The following is a 24,507-nucleotide window of genomic DNA, read 5'->3' as shown; positions in this document are numbered from 1 at the left end:
AGATATCTTAGTGCTATGTGTATGTAGTGCATATGACTGACAACTTTTATTACATTAGTTTGTGTTTCCCATCACCCCTCAACACTAATTATTCTGCACTTTTTGAGTTTAGGTGCAGGGGGGTTGTCACAGTATCTATCAATTTAACCCCTTTTGCAGTAAAACATTTCTACACAACCATCCATTTCATAAATGGGGAGACATTAGGGACGTGAAAAAACATGTTTTTTATTTTGTTCTACCTCGAGTCGGATAATCTAAAAAATAAACAAAATGGGGGCTTTCCCACTAGCCTTTCACATAACAAACACTGCTTTCAGAGAGAGATAAGAGCTGCTGTTGTTGAAACGATCAATCAGTAAACACACACACACACACACACCAGCTAAGTCATAAAACATTACCAAGTATTGGTGGGCAAGTAGGGCTCAATCATCTATTTGGTCAAAGTTAAGTTTAGTACAAAAACCTACTTAGCCTATTGTTTTTCTTTGAAAGAGTCTCTCATTTGAACTCCTTCACACATTCATTTAATTTATCTAGCCAACCGGTTTCCCAAGTCCAAGTTTTTTAATATACCCACATGGCATTTTAAGCACTGACACACTTACAGTAGGTATAGACTTAACAGCAATAAATAAACAATTACACACAGTTAAGATGAAAAGACTCAAAGTCTCATTAATTAGGTGGCAGAAGTAGGGTTTAAGGGTGTCTCGTACTGTATCTCTCTGTTCCCGGAACAAATACAGGGTGGGAGGGTGAGCATGTTGTCTGGCGCTCGCCCAAAAGGGGAGGGTCAAGAGCGGAACTGAGGGAAAATGCAACGATAAAAGCTTGAGGCTGGGTGGGGCTAATTAATTTGGACTTGAATCAGACCCACGTTATGCTGGTGGAGCTGGTGTTGCTGGCCGCTGTGGCTCTGTCTCTCCCTATCCTCTCCAATGGTGAAGTGCTGTGAGTACATCATAAATAAGATCGTTTTCAATGTGGTCGAACATTTGGTCCCACAATTCTGAAGGCAATACATCAGCCATCATTCCTAGAATTGTCATGGTAAACGTGTCATAGAAACATTGATGAATAATAAATATTACTTCTAAAAATGGTAGTATTAAGAGATAGATTTCCATCCAATTGGAGACAGATTTTCATGCGAAATTCTAAAATCCGCTTAAAGGAATGTTGCGGATAAAATTGACTTTTTGTGGATAAAAATCAGGGTGTAATGATGTAGCGCACACAATGTACTTTTTTGCTTAAGTTTTCATGTACAAAATCTAAATCTAAAGTTCAATATTTTTCCATTGCATTTTCAACAGTACCAATAGTTTTGTCACAAAAACTGTTGCGTTAAATAGCAAATGTGCCTAATCTTGTTTTGGCACATGTACTCTAGACCAGTGGTTCTCAACTGGTTTTGCCTGGGGACCCAAAATTGACAATGACAATTGAGTCGTGACCCAATATTATGGACTGTTGTATTGCAGCTATATTTTGTAATGTTGTATTGCAGCTACCTTCTTGGACAGGCTTCACTTGCAAAATAGACTGTCTCAACGGGCTACTATTATGGTATAAAAGAAAGTCATTACACAGCCATATTAACTGAGAAAACATTTATTATCAATTCAAGAGAATAAGCCATTTAATTAGGCGACCAGTTCAGGAGTGGGTGTAATAAATGATCAGATTCAGAATATGACATCGAAACCAGTCCAATTATGTTAATGAACAGTAACACATAGCAGTGTTTAAAATAGAAACAACAACAATCATTAGGATTTCGTAATCAGCAATTACCATATGAATAGCTTCACAACCTTGAAGGTGTCAATTTTTAACCAGTTCAATAAAAGTAATAAAAGTTTTTTTTTTTTTTTTTAAGTAAAAATAAAAGTAAAGTCAGTAATAATTAACATACTGAACAATAACTAATTTACCTGTTTATCTGTGCTTGACAAGATCCTGTTTAACAGTTTTTTTCAGTGTGTCGCTGTGTGCTTTGTTGATCAGAATCTGAATCTCGAAATCAGCATTTGGGAAACATGTCAATCGTCCCGTTAGAAATATGATTTGCCCAAAGGGTAAGCTTCATCTTGAAAGCATCCACGTTGTCCCTCTGTTCAAGTCGATTGTGCCCCGGTCCCTTGCGTTGACACTTTGAGCGAATTCAGATTCAAAAAAATATCCGCCAGGTCGGCAAACTTTGTGAGCTACTCCTCTCAATCGAAATGTTCAGCCAGATGTAACTTGTTCTCCGAAAAAAACGCAGCAATCTCCGCTTGAAGTGGGTATGTGTGGGGTGAGAATCGTTATTGTTTTGGTCAGTGAGTATGTGCAGCGTGAAAATGTAGCTAGCCATTTCATCACTGCGGAAGTGCTGCACGTGGGGGGTCGTGACCCCCCAGTTGAGAATCACTGCTCTAGCCAACAGCTCGCAGATACAGTGCGGATAGGCTAGTCTAGATGATGAGATTATTATGGATAAGAGCAATAATATTTTTATTTGTCATCATATCGCCAGAATAAGACCCTCAATATTTATTGTAATGGATCATCAAGATCACTGTGCACTTTCACCACCCTGTGAAGTTCATCATCATTTATTTCATCAGTAGCCTAATAAACAGTATGGTTTCCCGAGTCATAGTGGGAGGACCTCACACCATATCTTCACGTGACTCCAAGTTAAGTACGATATGATGGTTATTATATATAATATATTTTACTGACACAAAAAGACCACACCATGTCAAACAAACAAATGACCTGTTTGCATTTTATAAAATTATATCGAAACTTCCCGTTTCCGTCACAGCTGTTGTGATTTTTTATTTCATATGATTTGACTTTACTTGCATAAGATCTGTGGTTGGAAACGTGATTAGTGCCATACAACTTGTTTACCAGTTACTGTGCATGGGTTGTGAATGTATTCACGTTTTGTTTGCATGGTCACTGCAGGTACCATAATGTTATGACACACCAATGACATTTTTATTTCCTGCAATTACACAAAAAAGTACAATATTTTATAAAAAAAGGAGGGGGGAAATTCTTAAAAGGGATTGTTCACTTTTTAAATCAAAGGGGAAGTTCAGGATTTTACAACTTAAGAGGATCCTCACCCTAAAAGTAGTCTATGGGCCCGAAGAAACTGTAATCTATGGTTTAGTTGTCTTTAAACAACCTCTACAAACATCGTCTTTGTTTAACCACCGTCTTGACTAGAGGTCGACCGATTATGATTTTTCAACGCCGATACCGATTATTGGAGGACCAAAAAAAGCCGATACGGATATTAAAATCTGCCAATTTTTTAAAATATGTATTTGTAATCATGACAATTACAACAATACTGAATGAACACTTATTTTAACTTAATATAATACATAAATAAAATCAATTTAGCCTAAAATATAATGAAACATGTTCAATTTGGTTTAAATAATGCAAAAACAAAGTGTTGGAGAAGAAAGTAAAAGTGCAATATGTGCCATGTAAAAAAGCTAGCATTTAAGTTCCTTGCTCAGAACATGAGAACATATGAAAGCTGGTGATTCCTTTTAACAGGAGTCTTCAATATTCCCAGGTAAGAAGTTTTAGGTTGTAATTATTATAGGAATTATAGCACAATTTCTCTCTATATGACTTGTATTTCATATACCTTTGACTATTGGATGTTCTTATAGGCACTTTAGTATTGCCAGTGTAACAGTATAGCTTCCGTCCCTCTCCTCGCCCCTACCTGGGCTCGAACCAGGAACACATCGACAACAGCCACCCTCGAAGCAGCGTTACCCATCGCTCCACAAAAGCCGCGGCCCTTGCAGAGCAACAACTACTTCAAAGTCTCAGAGCGAGTGATGTCACCGATTGAAACACTTTTAGCGCACACCCCGCTAACTAGCTAGCCATTTCACATCGGTTACACCAGCCTAATCTCGGGAGTTGATAGGCTTGAAGTCATAAACAGCTCAATGCTTGAAGCACAGCGACCAGCTGCTGGCAAAACACACAAAATTGCTGTTTGAATGAATGCTTACGAGCCTGCTGGTGCCTACCATCGCTCAGTCAGACTGCTCTATCAAATCATAGACTTAGTTATAACATAATAACACAGAAATACGAGCCTTAGGTCATTAATATGGTCGAATCTGGAAACTATCATCTCGAAAACAAGACGTTTATTCTTTCAGTGAAATATGGAACCGTTCTGTATTTTATCAAACGGGTGGCATCCATAAGTCAAAATATTCCTGTTACATTGCACAACCTTCAATGTTATGTCATAATTACGTAAAATTCTGGCAAATTAGGCGGCCCAAACTGTTGCATATACCCTGACTCTGCGTGCAATGAACGCAAGAGAAGTGACACAATTTCACCTGGTTAATATTGCCTGCTAACCTGGATTTCTTTTAGCTAAATATGCAGGTTTAAAAATATATACTTCTGTGTAATCGGTCGACCTCTAGTCTTGACCTCTGAATGCTCGGCTATGAAAAGCCAACTGACATTTACTCCTGAGGTGCTGACCTATTGCACCCTCTACAACCACTGATTATTATTTGACCCTGCTGGTCCTCTATGAACGTTTGAACATATTGAAGAACGATCTGGCTTTAATGGCCATGCACTCTTATAATCTCCACTTGACACAGCCAGAAGAGGACTGGCCACCCCTCGGAGCCAGGTTCCTCTAGGTTTCATCCTAGGTTCCCAACTTTTCTAGGGAGTGTTCCCTAGCTACTGTGCTTCTACATCTGCATTACTTCCTCTTTTGGGGTTTTAGGCTGGGTTCTGTGTAAGCACTTTGTGACATCTGCTGACTGATGTAAAAAGGGCTTTATAAATACATTTGATTGACGGACAGTTGCGCCTATCAATGGCCAAATCAACTGAAATCAACTACATATTTGGTTGCCAAAAAACATATTCTGTTTATAGGATTTTTCAACCCAAAGTTTGCATAGAGGTGTCAGTGAAGCATTAGCCTACTAGACATGCCAGAATGGTTGAATAAGTCTACTGGTTTGGAACCTTGTTCAGGGGTAATGCATTTCTCAGCAGTTTACTACATTTTGCTATACTTTATGAATGGCGTGAGAAATGGGAACTAGAAATGGATTCTTATGCTGTTCCAAACACAGCATGTTTCTGCAGACAGATTCCCCAAAAAACACACACGCAGACAGATGCATGTACACATTGATCAGATGTCAGTCATTCCATAACAAAAAGGTCTAGCCTGTGATTCAGTGCAAGGTGTGTTATCGTGTGGTGCACTGAACAGCCAACAATATGCCTTTTAAAGGCATTTTTACCAACGTTCATGGAGATCACATTCATGGTAAACGCTGCCCATGTCAGCTCAACTGTAAATTACCTTTAAAGTGTGTTATAGTGTGCTGTGACGTGCCCTGAATTACATCCCGGGCTTAGTCAAGCACAAATCAATATTCCACCCTCCATATTTTGAATCATCCTTTCCCCTCTCTTCATCACTGCAGGTATGTCATGTCTGCTCCTAACCCTATACGGGTGGGTAGCATGGAAAGGGTCTTTGTTGAAGCTCAAGGTTACTCAGGGGATGACTTCAATGTCCAAATCAAGGTGATGGACTTCCCTGCGCACGATAAATCGCTTTACACCACAAGTGTGTCCCTGAATTCAGTGAACAAATACCAGGCACTTAAGGACATTCAAGTAAGTCTTTATACATGTTTCCTCACATAAATTAAATGGCTTCAGAAAGAATTCACACCCCTTGACTTTTTCCACATATTATGATACAGACTGAATAAAATAAAAAAAATTGTCACTGGCCTACCCCAAAGTGGAATTATGTTTTTTGAAATGTTTACAAATTAATTAATAAAACAGGTAAAAGCTGATATGTCTTGAGTCAATAAGTATTCAACCCCTTCCTTATAGCAAACCTAAAGTTCAGGAGTAAAAATAATAACATAATAAGTTGCAGCTGCACAATTCACTTTTTGTCCTGAATACAAAGTGTTATGTTTGTGGCAAATCCAATACAAGACATTACTAAGTACTACTCTCCATATTTTCAAGCATAGTGAAGTCTGCATCACGTTATGGGTATGCTTGTAATCATTAAGGACTTTTTCAGGATAAAAAGGAAACGGAATGGAGCTAAGCACAGGCAAAATCCTAGAGGAAAATCAAGCTCGTCTTTGAGCCTTTCTACACAGGTCTTCCAGTCCCTTTCTGCTACTGGACAGCTAAGCTGTTTACCAGTGTATACAACAAGAGTAAACAGAAATCCAACAGGCTTGTCCTTACTGGGGTCAGGTCAACGGCCAAGTAATGTCCGTTAGGTTCCTGTCCAGCCACCACCCAACCTCCAAACGAATTATGTTCAGGTGTGTTCAATTAGGCTCATACCCTTCCGGGCCATCCTCTCTCCTGGCCAGCAGATGTAGCCAACGAGGCCATTGTCCACAGAGGATTTCGATGGGACAAGGCGTCTGCATTTCCTTGTTTTAACCCGGACCTGTGGACAACAGAGAAACAATACTGTTGGAGTCAGAGAGACCACCTGGTCACTATCGTTGGTTTCCTTGTTCCTGGACATCCAGACTAGAGGAGCATGGTCCATGACCAGAGTGAAGTGTCGTCCTAGGAGGTAGTACTTTAACTTCTTCAATGCCCACTGCACCGCTAGGCACTCTTTTATTTGGTTTCTCGGGGCAACAGTTTCCGGCTGATATATGATGGGATGCTCCTCCCCTTGTACCACTTGTGACAAGACCGCTCCCACCCCTGTGTCGGAGGCATCAGTCTGGACCACAATCTCTCTCCCAAAGTCCGGCATCACCAATACCAGTCCGGAGCACAGGGCCTCCTTCAAGTTCTGGAAGGCTTCTTCCGCTTTGTCAGTCCACCCGACCCCGTTAGGCTGGGTCGTTTTTGGTCAGGTCTGTGAGTTGACAAGCTACAATTGCATAGTTAGGAATGAACCTACGGTAATAGCTGGTTAGCCCCTCAAAGGTTTTTACCTGAGACTTGGTTTGGGGCCGTGGCCACTGTCGGATGGCTTGAACTTTCTTCTCTTGCGGTTTGACGTTGCCCCTCCTGACGATAAAGCCCAGGTATTCTGCTTCCTCAAGTCCCAGTCTGCATTTTTTTTGCATTGGCGGTTAGACCTGCTCTGCGTAGAGCCTCCAAGACAGTGTTGAGCTGCTCAGTTGAGATATCCAGTTAGGGCTGTACACAATCATGTCATCCAAATATGCTGCCGAGTACTCAGTGTGGGGTCTCAGGACCCTACTCCTTAGTAAGATCCAGGGTGCTGATATATCGGGTGTATATATTGAGCCTTTCTACAGAGGTCTTCCGGTCCCTCTCTGCTACCGGACAGCTATGCTGTTTACCGGCGTATCCAACAAAAGAAAACTGAAATCCAACAGGCTTGTCCTTACTGGGGTCAGGTCTACAGCCAAGTAACGTCCGGTAGGTTCCTGTCCAGTTGGGCTCGATATCCCTCCCAGTATTGGAGGGCCCTGCATGTCAGCTCTTGCTGCTCCAGACCAAACACAGATCTGGCCAAAGCTAGGTTAAAACAGCCACCACCCAACTTCCAATCTAATTTTGGGGCTCCCGAGAGGCGCAGCGGTCTAAGGCACTGCGTCTCAGTGCTAGAGGCGTCATTACAGACACCCTGGTTTGAATCCAGGCTGTATCACAACCGGCTGTGATTGGGCGGCGTCCAGGTTTGGCCGGTGTAGGCCGTCATTGTAAATAAGAATTTGTTCTTAACTGACTTGCCTAGTTAAATAAAGGTTACCTTTACAAGGCTCTTACCCTTCCAGGCCATCCTCTCTCCTGGCCAGCAGATGTAGGCAACGAGCAGGAATATTCCGGCCTTCACACACCCACCCTCTAAGCTCCATCACATTCTAAAAACATGTTTTTACTTTGCCATTATGGGATATTGTGTGTAGATGGGTGAGAAAAATATATATATTTAGTCAATTTCAAATTCAGGCTGTAACACAAAATGTAGAATAAGTCAAGGGGTATGAATACTCTCTGAAGGCACTGTATCTTCATATAAGATATTAATTTCACAATTTTACCTATGGTTGTGTACTTTGCACAAAAAATCACTTGTGTTTTCTCATCAGATCCCGGAGAGACTTGGCTTCCTTGAGGACTACACAGGGACCCAGTATGTGTACCTGCTCGCTGAGTTCCCAAGCCACAAGCTTGAAAAAGTAGTCCTGGTCTCCTTTCAAACCGGCTACATATTTATACAAACGGACAAAACCATTTACACGCCGGAAAGTAAAGGTATGGCTGAGCCCACTGACCTAAAGCCTTCGAATTAGCATCGCTCAGCAACCACCTATGCTCGGGGGCGGACTGGGACCAGAAATCGGCCCTGGTATTCCTAACACACCGGCCCATTTTTTTTGCTCGAGTCCCCCACACAGTCCATATTTTTTTTCTTGGGGCCCCCATTATTAGCCAGATAATGGTCATTTAGCGCAAAAAAAAACAAGTTAAACAGGCCCACTGGGCTAAAAATGGACCGACCCAGTCTGCCCCTGTGAATCAATTTGATTAATTTGGGTCAGGTCGAAACTCACATGAAACATTCATGGACATTTAGCTAGCTAGCTGGGAGATGAACATTGGGGTGTTACTTTACCTGAAATGCATTTTTTTTTACCAGATCTTTGTAGAATTTTGACCCGCAGTCAAAATCGTGTTTCTCTACTTAATCCACAGATAAAAAGGTGTTACTCTATAAAAACCTAACATCTTAAACTACATTCTTAGTGTATTAATTCAGTAACATTGTTTCAGTTAAATACAGAGTCTTCGCCTTAAACGCCGGTTTAGAGCCTGTAACAGATAGCATCAATGTGGAAATTATGGTAAGTAAGTCCTCATATTAAATGTAACTGCATTGACGCATTGATGCATATGGCCAGTTGTCAAAATAGGTATTTTCTGACGTTACTCATGTTTACAACTGTCAGTCTTGAGTAGTAACAGATTAATTATCTGTGATCCATTTATGTTAGTCTTTCACATTTCATGTATATTATTTATTTATAGAACCCTGATGGAATCACCTTACTGCAGGAAGATTTCAAACCAGATAATGGGATGGCATCTAAAGTCTTCAGTGTCCCAGAAATCACCAGGTTTGTTTTTGCTATTCAATCATCCTAACACACTTATCGGGAAAACGTTTGCCTGTGAACTCTTCTGCTCTCATTCTCTTTTTATATAGCTTTGGAAACTGGAAAGCGGTGGCCAAGTTCAAGAATAGCCCACATAAGAACTTCACTGCAGATTTCGAGGTGAAAGAATATGGTAAGAAGGGTATTGGTTTTGGGTGGCCTTTTATTAAAAGGACAATTACGCCACTTTTCAACCTCATATTCATTTCCAGTCTACATATGTGAAAATGGCACGTTTCTATGATCTGTGGTTAAAAAGATAAGAAAAGAATGTTCCTAAAAAATGCTTCTCTATGACATAAAAGTAGGATTAAAAGTAAGAAAAACAGTGATTTTCAAAACCTGTTTCTAGCCAGATGGAGGGTATTTTCTTTCTCCCCACATCACTGAAAATCTCATGATTGAAAATCACTTAAAAAAAAAATAATTTTTAATCTCTGATGTCATTGGGAATATTTTTTGTTTGTTCTTTCTATAAAAGATAGAAATGCACCGTTTTCAATGAGATGAAAAGAGGTGGAATTGCCCTTTAAGAACAGGCCTCGCTTGTCTAGGACGGAGTGTTTGTACAGTGTTTGTACAGAGTAAATAGGGCCTATGTAAACTACATGAACTGAACAAAAATATAGACCAACATGCAACAATTTAAAAGATTTTACTGAGTTACAATTCATATAAGGAAATCAGTCAATTGAAATAAATTCATTAGGCCCTAATCTATGGATTTCACATGACTGGGAATGCTGATACAGTGCATTCGGAAAGTATTCAGACCCCTTGACTTTTCCCACATTTTGTTACGTTACAGCCTTATTCTAAAATTTATTAAATCTTTTTTTCCCCTCATCAATCTATACCCAATACCCCATAATGACGAAGGAAAAACAGGTTTTTAGAAACTCTGGAGCTTTGTCAGAGTGAACATAGGGTTCTTGGTCACCTCCCTGACCAAGGCCCTTCTCCCCCGATTGCTCAGTTTGGCCGGGCGGCCAGGTATAGGAAGAGTCTTGGTGGTTCCAAACTTCTTCCATTTAAGAATGATGGAGGCCACTGTGTTCTTGGGGAACTTCAATGCTGCAGAAATAGATATAGACAGGTGTGTGCCTTTCCAAATCATGTCCAATCAATTGAATTTACCACAGGTGGACTCCAATCAAGTTGTAAAAACATCTCAAGTATGATCAATGGAAACACGCACCTGAGCTAAATTTCGAGTCTAATAGCAAAGGGTCTGAACACTTATGTAAATAAGGTATTTCTGTTTTTATTTTAAATACATTTACAAAAATGTCTAAAAACCTGTTTTCGCTTTGTCATTATGGGGTATTGTGTGTAGATTAAGGCTGTAACATAACAAAATGTAGAAAAAGTCAAGGGGTCTGAATACTTTCCAAATACACTATGCATCTGTTGGTCACAGATACCTTCAAAAAAAGATTGGTGCGTGGATCAGAAAACCCATCCGTATCTTGTGTGACCAACATTTGCCTCGTGCAGCGCGACACATCTCCTTCGCATAGAGTTGATCAGGCTGTTGATTGGAATGTTGTCCCACTCCTCTTCAAAGGCTGTGCGAAGTTGCTGGATATTGGCGGAACTGGAACACGCTGTCGTACACGTCAATCCAGAGCATCCCAAACATGCCCAATGGGTGATATTGAGCATGGAAGAACTTGGACATTTCAGCTTCCAGGAATTGTGTACAGATCCTTGTGTACAAGTCACTTTGTTCACAACGTTGACATCAGCAAACCACTCGCCTACACAACGCCATACATGCTGTCAGCCATCTGCCAGGTACAGTTGAAACTGGGATTCATCCGTGAAGAGTACACTTCTCCAGCGTGCCAGTGGCCATCGAAGGTGAGCATTTGCCCACTGAAGTCGGTCACAACGCCAAACTGCAGTCAGTGCAGGATCCTGGTGAGGACGATGAGAATGCAGATGATTTTCTGTGAGACGGTTTCTGACAGTTTGTGCAGAAATTCTTCAGCAAATCCATAGGTTCATCAGCTATGTGGGTGGATGGTGTTCTGACAGAGTGAAAAACTAACGGACAACTAGTCAAAGCTCAAACCAAGTTTATTCACCCACTGGGTCAAACAGCTGAAAATACATGTTTACACAGGCACATATATTTATACCCTCCTTCTAGGCGGAGTCTCCTCCTTGCACCTCTAGACAGCCAATACATCTCTGTCGCTAGGCAGGAATTTAAGTGGGGACTGTTACTTCTCACTTCATCTGACCTGACCGTGGCCCACATTCCTCACTCCTCCCTAATCCACGGCTATACAACCTTATCAGTGACTGAAACCAGACTGTTACTCTTTGCCTCTCTCCATAGGATACATGAGATTTGACAAAAACAGAATGTAAGCAATATGAGATCAGGAGCAGGAGACCGAGTCAATGCCATAGCTATTCTCACGGCAATCGCTGTATGGACAGAATGTAAACTTTCTGCACTCCCCTTTCTCACTCAGTAGATTTCCATACACCCAGTTCTAATATAATTCTAGATGAATAAGGATATTTTAAGTTAGAATCCAACACTTAAGAAGCCAGGTGTGAAGGTCCTGGGGTTGGCATGGTTACATGTGGTCTGCAGTTGTGAGGCCGGTTGGACGTACTGCCAACTAATCTGAAACGACGTTGGAGGCCGCTTATGGTAGAGAAATGAACATTCATAAATTCTCTGGCAACAGCTCTGGTGGACATTCCTGCAGTGCAACACTCCCTCAAAACCTGAGACATCTGTGTTGTGTGACAAAACGGCACATTTTAGTGACCTTTTATTGTCCCCAGCAAAGGCTTCTTGATATGCGGATGGATTATTTGACAATGGAGAAATGCTCACTAACATGGATGTAAACACATTATTGAACAACATTTTCGAAGAAATATGGTCTTTGTGTGTTTGTAAAATGTTTAGGATCTTTTATTTCAGCTCATGAAACATGAGACCAACCCTTTACATGTTGCGTTTATATTTTTGTTCTGTAAATTAATTCATAACTAACTTCCTATCTAGTTCTACCCAGCTTTGAAGTCAAATTGACAGTGAGCAAGTCCTTCTTCTACGTTGACGACGATGAGCTAACGGTCGACGTTGATGCCAGGTTGGAGCCATTGTAGAATGTCAAAATATATTTATAGTTGTCATTTCCATGGTAACCATTGCTAAAATTGCTACTTAACATTTCATCTCATTTATAGTACTCCTCGATCCGTTTCCCTCCCCCTGAATTCTCTGTGGTGATATTGCTGTATGGTTTGTGTCGGAAGGTACCTGTTTGGGGAGCCTGTGACAGGAGTTTGTTTTGTGGTGTTCGGGGTGATCCAAGGAGATGACAGGACGAGTTTTCCTGCCTCTCTCCAGAGAGTGGAGGTTTGTGCATGTAATATGGGAGAGAGTATATTTGGATGATTTGGTACACATACGGGTATTCACAAACATTCACCATGGGTAGTCTATATTTGATTAGCTCTATAGCTAGAATAACACAAAAAAGTCTGACAGATGGACATCTTGGCTTTGTTTCTTTCTAATGCAGCTTAAGGAAGGAGAGGGCAACGCGGTACTGAAGAAAGAGCACATTAGCAAAACTTTTAAAGACATCAATAAACTTTTGCATAATTCCCTATACATATCAGTCAATGTGTTAACAGACACAGGTACGTAGAGGTTGTAAGTTGTGGTACGTGCATACTTTTGCATCTTTTGAAGTGTGCGTTTGTGTTCAGTCTCAGAACAGGGAAGGTGTCGGTTTTATCCCTCAGGTAGTGAGATGGTGAAAGCAGAGAAAAAGGGAATCTTCATAGTCAAGTCACCGTATAGCATTCACTTCAAGAAGACCCCGCCGTACTTCAAACCAGGAATGCCGTATGACGTCTCGGTACATTTAAGAACATTCAATCACTGTGTTCTACATGAACTCAATTACTATGCTATTCCAAAGTGTTGCCTAGTTATTTTAACCATGGAAACCAACCAAGTAACTGTGGTCAAGGGGTAGGATGATATATTGGGCTTACACCGTCTTTCCCACCTATTGGTCTAATTGTACCCCTTTCCATTTGTACCATTAGGTGTATGTGACCAATCCAGACGATTCTCCAGCCAAAGATATCGATGTGGAGCTTTTACAAAAAGACCAAAAAATGCTGGGGAAGACCAATGACAATGGTCATGCCAAAATAACCATTAACACGATAGCGGGGGATTCTGAGCTGCCAATCACGGCAAGTTCAAAACCAAAACGTCTCTAAGCCGCAATCCAATTATGTGTGCATGTCTGTTTTGGCTTTTTGTTTTGTATCAATAACAGTGTTGACGCCTTGTAGTCATTCATTTTGTTACTCTATTTCCACACAGGTGAAAACCAAAGTCGTTGGACTTGGGGATGACAGGCAGGGCACACAGAAGATGACTGCCAAACCCTATCAAACAAAAGACAACTCACGGAACTACATTCACATATACATCCATTCTGCAGATGTCAAAATCAAAGATCAACTCACAATAGACCTAAGCCTCGGCAACAGTCCCTCGGCCCAAAATGACAATCATGAGATAACCTTCCTGGTGTGTACCGGTCAACTTTAACCACATAGACTTGTGTATTTTACCTAGCTGGGGTGCATTGGTCACCAACATTACAGGGTAAAAATGCTACATGGTGTGTATGTATTGTATTCAAGTGTGGTTATGTAAACCAATATATCTATATTTTTTGTTGTTTTTGAAAAACGTAAAAAGTGCAGAGGTGCTGCTTTGAGGAAGGAACAATGACGCTGAGTCGTGTTCCTTACTTAAACCATGAACTCACTGACTCCACCCATCACTGGCTGGTCATTTATTCCCTTAGTGCCAGTTTGTCATCCCCGTATGGGATGATTACTGACAGTTATCGGTCTCTGTGTTCACAGATCTTGAGCAAGGGACAGCTCATCAACTCCCAAAGGATCGAGTGGAGGAAGGGACAGCGACTGATGTCACTGCCTCTGACGGTGAACAAGGATATGATCCCCTCCTTCCGGGTCGTGGCGTATTACCACGTGGGCCAGAATGAGGTTGTGTCTGACTCTGTGTGGATCGACGTCAAGGACACGTGCATGGGATTGGTAAGAATGTTGCCTCACTGTGCAGAGCCCATCGTCTAGTGGTAACACTGTGCTCTAGTCACATCTACCACTCTCCACCAGAGAGCGGGGTTCAATCCCTGTGTCCAACCTTTCTACTGTTATACCCATGTGCCTGTCTTCCCCTCTTAAAGCGGTTTCCTTACTGTGTTAGTATTTCAGTGTGAGGTATTGCATTCAGGACTTCTCAAACATTACCTCCGTCTTTGTGTGCCATTACTGCAGCTAAAAGTGAATGCTGTCCGACACAGTGCTAGTTACGCACCTCAGAAAAGAGTCACCCTGTCTATCATTGGTGATCCAGGGGCCAAGGTGGGACTTGTGGCCGTGGATAAGGGGGTCTACGTCCTGAATGACAAAAACCGACTTACTCAGACTAAGGTGAATAACTGCAGACTGAACTTTCCCCACTTCTGCCAGCTAATTAATGATACTCTTTGAGCCTTGTCATCTAAGTTATGCATAATTGTTCATTTATTGATGTTAGTCCATACCTACAGTGGTATCCGAAATTATTGACACGCTGGAAACAGATGAGCAATAATGACTGTATAAAATAAATACTGAGCTATATTGCATGCCAAAACATTTTTTTTATACTAACACAATTGCTCAGAGAAAGAGATTTTGTTTAACAAGTAACAAAAATAAGGTAGGGGTCAAAATTATAGACACCCCTAAAGATTCTTATGAAAAAAGCAGTCCTAGCACGCAATGACTACAGTACATCAACCTTGTGATCTACAAACTTGTTGGATGAATTTGCAGTTCGTTTTGGTTTTGTAAATAGTGTTTTGTGTCATTTTGGAGTCACTAAATAAAGAATAGAATATGTTTTTAAACACTTCTACATTAATGTGGACGCTACCATGATTACAGATAATCTTGAATGAATCGTGAATAATGATGATGAGAGGGTCAAAGATTATACCCCTCAAGACATGCTAATCTCGCCTGTTATTGGAACTTCAAAAGCAAGCTTGATGTAGTCATTGTGTACTAGCAATAGGGGACCAAATACTAAACTCCTTTATTCGTAAGAATCTTTAGGGGTGTCAATCATTTTGACCCCTACCTTATCTAGATGAAGAAAAAAAAAAAAGGTGTTAAACAATATTTATTTCCCAGAGAAATGTATTAGTATAAAATAATATAATTTCCCAATTTTTTGGAGCATAGAATATTTTATTTATTTATTTTATACAGTCATTATTGCTAATCTTTATCAATGGTGTCAATCATTTCAGACCTCCACTGAATGTATTTCATGTGGGTCTAAAAAAAAGTGCCATGTGTTTTTTAAAATGTAATTTTTCAAGTGTATTTAAAAAAAAAAAAAAAACGTGGGTATTTAACATAACTGTACTTGGGAAACTGGGTGGTTCGATAAATAAAATTAATGTGCGAGAGAATTCAACTTGGGAGAATCTTTATAAAACAATATGATAAATAGGTTTTTGATAGATGCAACATTTTCATTTGTACTCTTAGACTTAAATAAACTTTGACCATACGGAAGATTGCGCCCTACTTGCCCACCAACACTTGGGAATGTTTTGGGACTTAGCTGATTTGTGTGTAAGTGTGTTTTTGGTTTTACTGTCCTTGTGTGGACCAGTAGTCCACAAGGATAGTAAAATAGGAAAGTTTGGAACAAGTGGGGACATTTTTGCCGGTCCCCAACAGGAAAAGGGCTATTTTAGGTTTAGAAGTTAGGTTTAGGGGTTAGTTTTAGGGTTGGGTTAGGGGTTAGGGAAAATAGGATTTTGAATGGGAATCAATTGTTTTGTCCCCACAAGGATAGTAAAATGTGTGTGTGTGTGTGTGTGTGTGCACGTGCGTGTGTGTGTGTGTGTACACGGTATGGGTATGTGCATGCATCCATCCTTAGATCTGGGATACAATAGAGAAACATGACACAGGCTGCACTGCAGGGAGTGGAAAAGACAGTATGGGGGTTTTCTACGATGCTGGGCTGGTGTTTGCATTCAACACTGCAGAGGGCACCCCTCAGAGGACAGGTATGTGACAAAAGGCCTCTACATACAAGCTGCAATACACATTCAGGCCTGTCTAGTCTCTCGTTCACTTGACTATCGGAAGTCAGGCAAACTTCACGTTTGGATTTCTAGTTTGAATGGGAACGGTCAGAGTCAATTGCATTCAGCGCTCGGATTTGATTGCCTCAGTAAAGGCATTTCGTGTATTTAGTTTTTTTTCTTGTTTTGTCCGTGTCTCTGTTTAAGTAGCCTATGCAACATTTCTTTTGTATCTTATGCATGCTAGCTTGTTGCTTGTTATTTTTTGACTCAATGTCAACGGAACGGCACCCATGCAAAATACTTGATTGGTTTGATAGAGGCAAGGCGTCATTACCCACTGGGCACGAACTGGTTGAATCAACATTGTTTCAACATCATTTGTCAATGTATTGTGACGTTGAATCATCAACGTAAACTGTTGTTTTTGAGGGTGAAATTTCAACCACAGGATTATGTCATCATGGTAACCAAATGTCAACATAGACAAACCTTTCAATTTGTACCTTTAAAACAATGTCAGGTCTTCAACATTATATCCACTATCAGAAAAAAAACTACAGGCTGGGCCGCACCTCCAACTGGAGAATTGATCTATCAAAAGCTACCCTTTGGTCTCCCATCCAGGGTTTTAACCAAGCCCTGCTTAGCTATGACAAGGTACACATTTTTCCCCCTGAGCAAGGCAGTTAACCCACTGTTCCCCGGGTGCCTATGAAGTGAATGACAATTAAGGCAGCCCCCCACACCTCTCTGATTCAGAGGGGTTTGGTTAAATGCGGAAGACACATTTCAGTTGAATGCATTCAGTTGTCCCCCCTTTCCTTTCCCTACGATATTTGTCACTTCCTATTACCAATATGCTATGGTGAGACTGATTATTGAAAAATCTCAACCTAAAAACTAAATAGATTCACTGTTGCTATCGATATTGGCCATATACCACAGCCCCTCTGGCCTTATTTCTTAAATAGACAATTCATATTGTAGGCCTACTGTTTCAAGCTCTGGTTGATTTCAAATGTAATGATATTTAGTGATATTGAATTGGGTTTGGTTGTCAACGCTGTATCTTCTGCTTGGTAGTTCCATCTGTGCCACTGAATTAGTCTGGCTTTAATTTCAGTTTGGCTACAAAAAAGCAAGTTTTTTTGTCCATTAAAATAACATTAAATTGATCAGAAATACAGTGTAGACATTGTTAATGTTGTAAATGACTATTGTAGTTGAACATTTTTTTATGGAATATCTACATAGGCGTAGAGGCCCATTATCAGCAACCATCACTCCTGTGTTCCAATGGCACGTTGTGTTACCTAATCCAAGTTTATCATTTTAAAAGGCTAATTGATCATTACAAAACCCTTCTGAAATTAAGTTAGCACACCTGAAAACTGTTGTTCTGATTAAAGAAGCAATACAACTGGCCTTCTTTAGACTAGTTGAGTATCTGGAGCATTAGCATTTGTGGGTTCGATTACAGGCTGGCCTGTAAAAATGGCCAGAAACAAAGAGTTTTCTTCTGAAACTCGTCAGTCTATTCTTGTTCTGAGAAATGGAGGCTATTCCATGCGAGAAATTGCCATGAAACTTAAGATCTCGTACAACGCTGTGTACTACTCCCTTCACAGAACAGCGCAAACTGGCTCTAACCAGAATAGAAAGAGGACTGGGAGGCCCCGGTGCACAGCTGAGCAAGAGGACAAGTACAATAAAGTGTCTAGTTTGAGAAATAGACACCTCACAAGTCCTCAACTGGCAGCTTCATTAAATAGTACCCGCAAAACACCAGTCTCAACATCAACAATGAAGAGGCGACTGTGTTCTTTTGCCCATCTTCATCTTTTATTTTTATTGGCCAGTCTGAGATATTACTTTTTATTTGCAACTCTGCAAAGAAGTCCCATGTATTATTGCTTAACTTATAAAACACACTAAAATACATATTTTAGCCAGTTATCAGCTGGTGTATCATATATTACTTCACCAGAGAATCTTCATTCTCAATGTGGAGTTTGGTTGATGTAGGCCTAATAGATTTGTCCTTAATATTGTCTTGGCAAGTTTTGTCCATCATTCTTCTTCTTTGTGTGCTTTAGTCTCCAGCTGCCCTGTCAACTCACGGAGACGACGAGCAGTGACTATAAATGATGTAGTAACCACACTGGGTAGGACAAGAGTTTCTCTTCTTGTGATGCCTGATCATAAAACTGGATGTTTTTGTTTTGACTATGTACTGTATGTACGCATGTACGTATGTATTTATTTATTAGTAGAACTTAGTACTACTTTCTTACCAAACAGACATCTGTTGTAAGGATGTCAAATAGTGTTTTATTGTTTATGTTTTCAATCTCTGGGAATGAGAACGAATTGTGAAATAGGAAGACTGCTGTCCTGATTGGTCACTAAACACACTTTAAGTGACTCTCACTACTGGGTTTCCCAAAGCTTTTGATGCACTTCTCTCTGTCCTAGCGAGCCAGTACACAGGCCTGGAGAGACAGTGCTGCATGGACGGTATGAGGAAGAACATTCTAGATTACACGTGCGAGCGGCGTGCCCAATACATCAGTGATGGAACAGAGTGTGTGGGAGCCTTCCTGAAATGTTGTAGGGAAATGGCCACCAAACGCGAAGAGGCCAAGATTGACCAGCTCATACTAGCCCGCAGTAAGTAAAACAACTGTGGTGGACTGGAATTGTCAATTCTAAAATTGCACACTATGGAAATCCAGAGGGATAAACAAAACCAGAATGTGAATGTTAAAGTATTCTGGTATTCCCTTCTGTGTAAAAGGGAAATACATTCACAGTGATGGGAACTGTCTGACTTCTTGTCACTCTTTGTAAGGTGAGGAAGAGGATGACCGATTCGAAAGTTTTCACGATATCAGGTCCCGTTCCTTCTTCCCTGAGAGTTGGCTATGGAAGGAGGAGAGTTTGCCACAGTGTTCTAAAGAAGAGTGGTAAGAGCAGAATTGAGTGAGATCGTTCAATGCACTACAGTAAAATGCATTCTTATGCATATCCCTTTTCCCATGTAAAAAAAAATCCTACCTCTTTTCTTTCTCTTTTTACCATTTAGTGCAATACAGGAAACAATTGACTTACCGGATTCCATCACCAGCTGGCAGATCACTGCTATTGGCCTGTCCAAAACACATGGTACTGTCATGTATTCGTGCCCCTCTTTCTATATTGGTGGCTACTCTTTCTACATCTTATGGCAACTCTCTTGCTCAATAGGAATCTGTGTGTCTGAACCCCTTACGCTGATTGTTCGGAAGAATTTCTTCCTTGACCTGAAGCTGCCCTACTCTGCCGTACGCAATGAGCAGCTGGAAATCAAAGCCATTCTTCACAACTACATGGAGGACACTATAACCGTAAGCTTATTGTCATTTAAAAGCAGGCACGCAACCCAGACCAAATATTTGATTCGAAAATCAGTATGACGCCTGATTATTATTATGATAATTATTATTATTTTACCATTCAGTGTGTTTTTGATCTGATCAGATGCACGGCGATGTGACTACACCCTCTCCACCTTAATGGCAGGTCCGTGTAGAACTGAGGGAGACATCAGACGTGTGCAGCTCTGCCAGCAAGAAGGGGAAGTATGTTGTTACTGTTATGGTGGACCCCAGGTCCACACGAAGTGTCCCCTTTGTCATCATCCCCATGAAGCTGGGCCTCCATACCATCGAGGTGAAGGCCTCCGTCCGAGATTGGGGTGGTCAAGACGGTGTTAAGAAGGAGCTACGTGTGGTGGTAAGGCAAACCATTGCATCTTGACAGATCTATCTAGTAACTCCCCTGAGGATGATATGTAATTTATATATGAACATGTGTCGATCAGTGTGAATCTGATTGTTTGAATCTTAAATTCCAGTCCTCAACAAATGAGGGTTACCACCTTACAGTTATGCTAAGAGGTCAAACCTGGAGAAGAGAAGGCGCTCAACCAATTAGAGATGAGGTGCCACAAAAAAATGGTCCACTTATAACCAATAAGGCGGGGGGGGAGGGGGGTCAAGGAGTCACCGGGCCAACATAGAGAAGGGGCCCTTGCCCTTCACAGAAACATTCTGTAGTCAGTGTAGCCGTTTCCAAATGACTAAGTTATCGAAACCAGATTTTGACTTATTAAGAATGTGACCTTTCCCAACCTATCCAAGGTACAGGTTGCCAATATTTAGTGCCATCCGTGTACCCATCAGTCCAACTACACTGTAAGAAGAAGGCGTCAAACTTAAAATAATTAGTGTTGCTAGAAAAGAGGAAGGTGGACTGGTATCAGTTCTCATATCAAGATGTTCTGGTACCTTGAAGTCACCGGTCTTTATGATAAGATGGAAGAGCAGGAAGCATTGGTTTGATGCTCCCAATATCTGACACAATGGGTCTGCCTGTCCAGGCCCTTGTGGATCTTCAGTTACGTGTAGAAGAGGGGGAAGTTGGACATACAGCAATTCTCCTGTTTTCTCATCAGTGATTTACTGCTTCCACCAATGACTCCTTTTACCCCTTTTCGTAATATCCAATTGGTAGTTACGATCTTGTCTCGTCGCTGCAACTCCCCTACAGGCTTGGGAGACGCGAAGGTCAAGTCATGCGTCCTCCGAAACATGAACTGCCAAGCAGTGCTGCTTCTTAATTCACTCTAGCTTAACCCGGAAGCCAGCCGCACCATTTAACTCACAACCGGGGTCAGCTTGCTAGTGCCTGGCCCACCACAAGGAGACGCTAGAGTGCAATGAGCCAAGGAAAGCCCTCCAGCCAAACCCAGACGGCACTGGGCCAATTATGTGCCGCCTTATGGAGCTGCCGACCGGCTGTAACACAGCCTGGCATCGAACCCCAGACTGTAGTGGTGCCTGCACACTATGATGTAATGTGGCAGTTCTTGACCCTTGTGGTGGATGTTGAACCTTGAGTCTTTGGTAACTGGAAAGCCTTGCTATTTAACTATGATTCCAGAATTTTCCCATAAAAAGTAGGCCTATTTGCTGTTCAAGTAAATACTTTATCGCGCATTTTTGGATAACCTAGGCCACCAGGTGAATTGTTGTAACTCAAGCAAAAAACATATGTTGAGTTGATAAATAAACATAAGAGCAAATTACAGTGTTTTCATTCTAACAATGACAGGCCGAAGGGGTGGTGACAAGGCTTACGGTGAAGAATGTGGAACTGAATCCTGCCAGACACGGTGAGTGTATGGCAACATATACAGATATAAATAATCTATAGTTCCAGTGACAGTGTTGCCATTCATTTAAAAAAAATAAACATTTGTATTTAACCTTTATTTAACTAGGCAAGTCAGTTAAGAACAAATTCTTATTTATAATGATGGCCTACCAAAAGGCAAAAGGCCTCTTGCGGGGACGAGAGCTGGGATAATAAAAAAAATATATATACAGTATATATCTATATAGGACAGAACACACATCACGACAAGAGAGACAACACTACATAAAGAGAAACCGAAGACAACATAGCAAGGCAGGAACACATGACAACACAGCATGGTAGCAACACAACATGACAACAACATGGTAGCAACACAACATGGTAGCAGCACAAAAACACGTACCGAAACATGGTACAAACATTATTGGGCACAGACAAGAGCACAAAGGGCAAGAAGGTAGAGACAACAATACATCGCGCAAAGCAGCCACAACTGTCGGTAAGAGTGTCCATGATTGAGTCTTTGCACTGATGAGTATCATGATGGTTGATAATATACATTTAATATGCAAGCCATATTGTATGGCTTTACCTGTAAGTGAGACTGAATGGTTAAAACTCATCACAACTGTTTGCTCTCTCTTTCTTTCTCTGTCTTTGTCTCTCTCTGGTTAAAAGGGGGGATTGATATTGTGCATGTTCGGAGTGGTGCACTGACGAACCAGGTTCCAAATACACTTGCCAGCACACACATAAGTGTGACAGGTGAGATGGAATGATCTGACATACATGCACCATTTAGAGATGTACTGCGGATACGCGTTAACAACATTAGTTGAATTAGAGCTAGAGTTGCCCTAGGCTCACTCGTCTCGTCTGGATTCACAAAGCTATAGGACCACAGAGGGAGTGGCAAAATGTCCCCGCCATGGCTATTAACATCATCAGTAGAAAAAAAAGACATTGTGTGATGCTTTGGAAGCTTAGTGTTGGGATAAGGCCCGGGATCAGTAATAATGCTGGTGTGGTGTAGCCCTGTTGCTCCGCGGTAATTCTTTATCATCTCTGCCATGAAAACGTCTTTTGTCATTTTGTCACTGACCATTGACCGAGTCATATTCCAGTTATGAGGATGTTTTACTGTCTGCGTTTACCTTTGAATGCGCTGTATGCAACTTGTCAGGTGAGCAGTTGGCCCGGACGATAGAGGCTGCCATCAGTGGTTCGCCCCTGGGTGACCTCCTTCGGCAACCACGTGGCTGCGGGGAGCAGAACATGATGAGCATGTCTTTACCTGTCATCGCCACACGTTACCTGGACGAGACCAAGCAGTGGGATAAGGTGGGATTAGAACGCAGAATGAAAGCAGTCAACTTCATTCAAATGGGTGAGAGAAGCTTTAGAATTCCACTTTTGAGGTTTGCAATTTACAGTTGCACAACTCCCAGATAGGATGGCATTGATTGGAGCATTTGCATTAAAAGTTGATATAATATTACAGTGTAGTTTTAGCAATTGTTGTTGTTTCTTACATTTGATTTGGTTAGTAACCACACAAAAAGCAAGTTAGAATTATTTAAAAAAAAAAATGTTTAATGCTTGAACAGACCAGGGGTGGGTTTCCAAAAGCCTTTGTAGCTAATTTGGTACTTTGTCTCTCAGCAATCAGTGATGTAGTGGTAAAAAAAGAAATTGTGCGGAAACGCTGATCGCTGTTCAGGCTGAATAAAGTAACGCTCCCTAACATGTTAGCTACAAAGACTTTGGGTGTGATCAGCACCCTCAGCACAAATTCTTTGTTATCATCAGCACATAAAAGGCTTTGATTATCTTCATGTTTCCTGGTTTTCTTTTCTTATATCAAGGCTATACGCAGGAAATGGCCTATCGGAAAGCAGATGGATCATATGCTACCTTTCTTTATGAGCATAGTGGTACCTGGTGAGCTACACCTTCCCCCACACAAATGTTCTCTATATCCTCCAATGTCCCACAATACCAGGGACACAACATTAGATGTACAACATATAGGCCTAGGTCTACAGTATGTTAAAACAACAGTCTGCGATTGGTTCATCATTTAACATGTAAATAAATGATTGACATAGCCATTGATTCTTTAAGAATATAACAACTGTCTTACCCCATCAGAACCCAAAATATAAGCACTTTTTTTTTTTTTCATTGTTTGTAAACAATGTTACTGTTTTTGATCTCATGAATGGTCAGTCCTTGCATCTATAGCTCCGTCTGTAATGTCTTTGAGTGGTTACAGTTCCTCAGCCCCAATCCCTCAGCTGTTTACCAAAACAAGTGTCAGGGCAGCCGTGTTTTTTCTTCTTCTTCGAATCGCAGACTGCAGCTTTAACCGAATTGTATCTGTTGACTTCCGGCCAAATAAAGACCTTGTAATGGTGAAACAAAGAAGCGCGTAACACTTTGAGGAATAACAAAGGAAGACGATTTAGACATTTACATTTTGTTCATGGCAGGGCATATGACACATAGGCCTAAATCTCATCCTTCCATCTAGGCTCACAGCTTATGTTGCTAAGGTCTTTGCCATGGCAAACCCGTTCATCGTTATTTCGGAAGATGTCCTGTGCAGTGCAGTCAAGTGGCTTGTCATGGAAAGACAGCGGCCCAATGGCATTTTTGAAGAATCTGGCACAATCCTGACCCCCAGCATGATGGTACTGTATAGGTTGCTGGCAAAATCAAGTCAACCATCATTATTTGTGCAAAATTTATTTTCTAAAACGAATGATATCAATGGCAGTGGGCCTACATCTCACCCCTGTCCTTGACAATATTTACAATACATGTAGCCTAACAAGAATGATAATAATATTCCTCAGTTGTCATTTTGTTTTTGAGTCTTATTGTGGCTTGTCACA

General features: G+C 41.1%; 1 protein-coding gene across 4 annotated transcripts in view; it reads left to right on the top strand.

Annotated features, from left to right (window-relative positions):
- Nucleotides 1-833: 833 nt before the first annotated feature.
- The window catches only part of LOC139568774 (complement C3-like), a 45,038-nt gene continuing 21,364 nt past the window's right edge, over nucleotides 834-24,507 (top strand). For 2 of the 4 annotated variants that reach the window (XR_011673659.1, XR_011673658.1), the window contains exons 1-26: nucleotides 834-957; nucleotides 5,517-5,712; nucleotides 8,157-8,322; nucleotides 8,842-8,912; nucleotides 9,097-9,185; nucleotides 9,275-9,357; nucleotides 12,259-12,346; nucleotides 12,513-12,615; nucleotides 12,782-12,902; nucleotides 13,008-13,123; nucleotides 13,317-13,469; nucleotides 13,603-13,812; nucleotides 14,157-14,351; nucleotides 14,595-14,750; nucleotides 16,261-16,390; nucleotides 18,508-18,576; nucleotides 18,887-19,081; nucleotides 19,263-19,377; nucleotides 19,497-19,576; nucleotides 19,658-19,797; nucleotides 19,973-20,185; nucleotides 21,566-21,626; nucleotides 22,289-22,375; nucleotides 22,794-22,997; nucleotides 23,476-23,551; nucleotides 24,144-24,303. Coding sequence is in view for 2 of the 4 variants with exons in the window: in XM_071390854.1 (XP_071246955.1) it covers nucleotides 887-957; nucleotides 5,517-5,712; nucleotides 8,157-8,322; nucleotides 8,842-8,912; nucleotides 9,097-9,185; nucleotides 9,275-9,357; nucleotides 12,259-12,346; nucleotides 12,513-12,615; nucleotides 12,782-12,902; nucleotides 13,008-13,123; nucleotides 13,317-13,469; nucleotides 13,603-13,812; nucleotides 14,157-14,351; nucleotides 14,595-14,750; nucleotides 16,261-16,390; nucleotides 18,508-18,576; nucleotides 18,887-19,081; nucleotides 19,263-19,377; nucleotides 19,497-19,576; nucleotides 19,658-19,797; nucleotides 19,973-20,185; nucleotides 21,566-21,626; nucleotides 22,289-22,375; nucleotides 22,794-22,997; nucleotides 23,476-23,551; nucleotides 24,144-24,303 (3,348 nt within the window). In the remaining 2 variants the exon portion in view is untranslated. The remainder of the gene's footprint in view (nucleotides 958-5,516; nucleotides 5,713-8,156; nucleotides 8,323-8,841; nucleotides 8,913-9,096; nucleotides 9,186-9,274; nucleotides 9,358-12,258; nucleotides 12,347-12,512; nucleotides 12,616-12,781; nucleotides 12,903-13,007; nucleotides 13,124-13,316; nucleotides 13,470-13,602; nucleotides 13,813-14,156; nucleotides 14,352-14,594; nucleotides 14,751-16,260; nucleotides 16,391-18,507; nucleotides 18,577-18,886; nucleotides 19,082-19,262; nucleotides 19,378-19,496; nucleotides 19,577-19,657; nucleotides 19,798-19,972; nucleotides 20,186-21,565; nucleotides 21,627-22,288; nucleotides 22,376-22,793; nucleotides 22,998-23,475; nucleotides 23,552-24,143; nucleotides 24,304-24,507) is intronic. The other 2 variants (XM_071390854.1, XM_071390852.1) reach the window with 1 other exon arrangement.

This window comes from Salvelinus alpinus, chromosome 2 (assembly GCF_045679555.1).
Source record: "Salvelinus alpinus chromosome 2, SLU_Salpinus.1, whole genome shotgun sequence".
NCBI classification, from domain to species: Eukaryota; Metazoa; Chordata; class Actinopteri; order Salmoniformes; family Salmonidae; genus Salvelinus; species Salvelinus alpinus.
This window is presented reverse-complemented; position numbering and strand designations above follow the sequence as displayed.